Source organism: Crocuta crocuta, unplaced genomic scaffold (genome assembly GCF_008692635.1).
Source record: "Crocuta crocuta isolate KB4526 unplaced genomic scaffold, BGI_CrCroc_1.0 scaffold143, whole genome shotgun sequence".
Classification (NCBI taxonomy): Eukaryota; Metazoa; Chordata; class Mammalia; order Carnivora; family Hyaenidae; genus Crocuta; species Crocuta crocuta.
In genome coordinates this window covers 5925277-5927866 of record NW_027529175.1, presented here as the reverse complement: position 1 = coordinate 5927866, position 2590 = coordinate 5925277, and the positions used below count along the sequence as shown (strand labels likewise).

Below are 2590 nucleotides of genomic sequence, written 5' to 3'. Positions count from 1 at the left end.
CGAGGCAGAATGCAGAGGAGCAGGGACGGGGTGGGGGGTGGGAGGGGGCTGCCAGTGGAGACGGATCAGGGTCCTGGGGTCCGTGGGGGCTGCACAGAGGCCGCCATTGGGCCCCGCTGCCTGGCACTGAGACCCGGAGGGAAGAGCAGAGGCTGCGGGGTGCGCGGGTGGGTTTGCAGGGACTAGTCCTCCCGGAATCGCCGCATCGGGCAGTGATCGTGACCTTCTCAGTCTCCCCACCTCCAGGCATCTTGAAAAACAAAGTCACTTACCCGCCGCCCCTGACTGAGAAGACCCTGAAGTGCCGGCTCCGGGAGAAGCTGGCCGAGTGTGAGCAGAGCCCCGCGCTGTCGCGCTCATCCTCCCTGGGCTCCAGCGACGGGGCCCGCGCCCCTGATGGCACCATCACCGTCAAGAGCCCGCGCCGGGAGCCGGGGTGCGAGCACCTCAACGGGGTGGCCATGAACGTGCGTGCCGGGAGCGCCCAGGCCGGCGGCTCTGACTCCGAGTGAGTAGCCACCGACTCAGCCGCAGGGCTGCGCCAACAGCCCCCAGCCAGCCTTCCGTCTGTCGCCTGTCGTGGGACAGGCGTCCAGTCCTGAGAGGGGTGGTCCAGGGCCCAGGAGCTGCGGGGTGCAGGGGAGGGGCGGGGCCTCTGGGGGGTCAGGAGGAGCCAGGCCAAGACTAAGTGGACTTCTGACCTGGTCGTAGGGATGGCGGGGGGGGGTGCTGCCAACATGGAGGCCCCGTGGGGGCTACATTGGCCAAAGCCCTCAAGTCCTGCCCAGCCGCGAACTTCAGGGTCCAGAGCATGCCGGGCTGAGCACTTCGTAAGGGTCTTACCCAGGTCACTGCTGCCCTGTTTGGTGTCCAGGACACCGAAACTCTGGGGCTGCCCCTCTGCGAACTTGGCCTCTCCCCGTAGCTCCTCCCTCCTGCACACTCCCAGCAGGGGAGCAAAGACCGGGAGCTCCAAAGTGGCTCCCTTAAAGCGTTCAGTTGCCAACCTTGCCCCACGCTCTGCGGTGACGCTCAGACGGGCCCTGCCTTCCGCGCGGCCCCACCTGCCCCCTCTCGTGCCCAGTGTAGCTGTGTCCACACTTGAGCTTCCCTCTCGGAGGCCCCGCCCCGGGCATCCCCTGTCCCGACTGGGGACCTCTGCTCCCTGCCCCTGAGGAGGAGGGTTTCTGCCCGTGTGACCTCCGCCCGCCTGCTGGCTTCTTCCCACGCACAGAGGCAGCAACGAAACTTCAATCTGAACCGTCAGGAAAGCGGGGTACGAGCCCAGCGCCCCCGTCCAGGCCTCTGTGCTGCGTCGACACGCCCTCGGATCCTGGAGCTTGAGGGGCCGCTGCCTTTCCAGTGGATCAGGCTCTGGTCCGGGGGGATGGCGGGGGGGAGGTGGCCTGTGGCCTGTGGCCTGTGGCAGCCCCAGGGCCAGTGTGACAGTCCAGACACAAAGCTCCGGGCTGCCCCCGGGGACTCCGGGCCCAGCTGACCCCTGACAAGTGCCAAAGGCCACAGGCACAAGGAGGCATGGACTCCCGGCACAGCCTGATCCGGACTCCGAGCCAAAGCCGCGCGCCGACCGGCCGGGACCGGGCCCGTCTGGAGGGGGAAGAGCCGCCCGGCCTCGGCTGGCCAGGGTTCGGGGATGCCAGGCAGAGGCTGAAAACCAGGATCCGCCAGCCCTGCGGGCGCCTCCCTGGCCAGCGGCCTCGATGGCCCTTTGCAAAGACATCCCTCGTCTTAAAGCAAATGACTTTCCTTTGTTGGAAAGGCGTAGATGCTTCCGTATATTTGAATGGAACGGACAAGGCAGCAGCCCGCGTGCGCTGTGCGTCTGCACTGCCCACTGATGCGGACAGACCTGGGGAGCGGCCGCGGTCTTACTCAAGACGGCGCAGCTGTACCGAGTCTGGTGTGCGTCGGGGCCGCCGGTGTCCCCGCAGATCGCAGGTGGGAAGTGCGCCGGGAGCCACGCGGTCTTTGAACAGAGGCCGCGGCTGCTGCGCGCGGCCAGCGAGTGAGGACTGTGGGCGGTACCCGCAGCCGCTTGAATTCACGGCACGTTTGTGGTCGAGATGTTTGCCCTCGGCTCCCAGCTGCCTCGACGGTGGTGACTCCGAGACAGGGCAGCCTGGGACCGGGCGCCACTCAGGCAGGCGCCCCCCCGGCCCCCTCCCAGGCCGTGAGCTCCTGCAGGTGGAGACTTCCGTTCCTCTGCTGCTGTCCCCGGTGGGGTCTCCCCGCGTCCACACGTTCCCGGTTCACACGGTGTGCGGCCCTCCGGGACGCCCCCCTGCTTCCTGCCAGTTCTCCAGCGCGTTTAGACTCTGAGGCTCTGCGGGCAGCTGGGCCGCACCGCTTACTTCATTTTGCGTCAGGCGGCCAGTTGTGCACAGGGACGAAGCCACAGCCACGCTGGTCAATGGTTACCAGGGGGGTTTTTGGAAGCTCCTGCCCGGGACCGGCTGGGGCCGTCCCGCTGTGGGCAGTTGGCACAGGGCGGCCCGAGGGCTGTGGAACGGGGCCCAGAACCACTCAGACACGTTTTATTCGTTTCCTTTGTTCTTCAAATCATGTGCCC

At 67.2% G+C, this 2590-nt stretch overlaps 1 protein-coding gene across 1 annotated transcript in view; it reads left to right on the top strand.

Annotated features, from left to right (window-relative positions):
- The window catches only part of CELSR1 (cadherin EGF LAG seven-pass G-type receptor 1), a 134367-nt gene extending 132953 nt beyond the window's left edge, over positions 1–1414 (top strand). The window contains exons 37-38 of the mRNA XM_077757901.1: positions 247–508; positions 1235–1414. Of these exons, the coding sequence (XP_077614027.1) occupies positions 247–508; positions 1235–1259 (287 nt within the window). The 3' untranslated portion in view covers positions 1260–1414. The remainder of the gene's footprint in view (positions 1–246; positions 509–1234) is intronic.
- The last annotated feature ends 1176 nt before the right edge of the window (positions 1415–2590 follow it).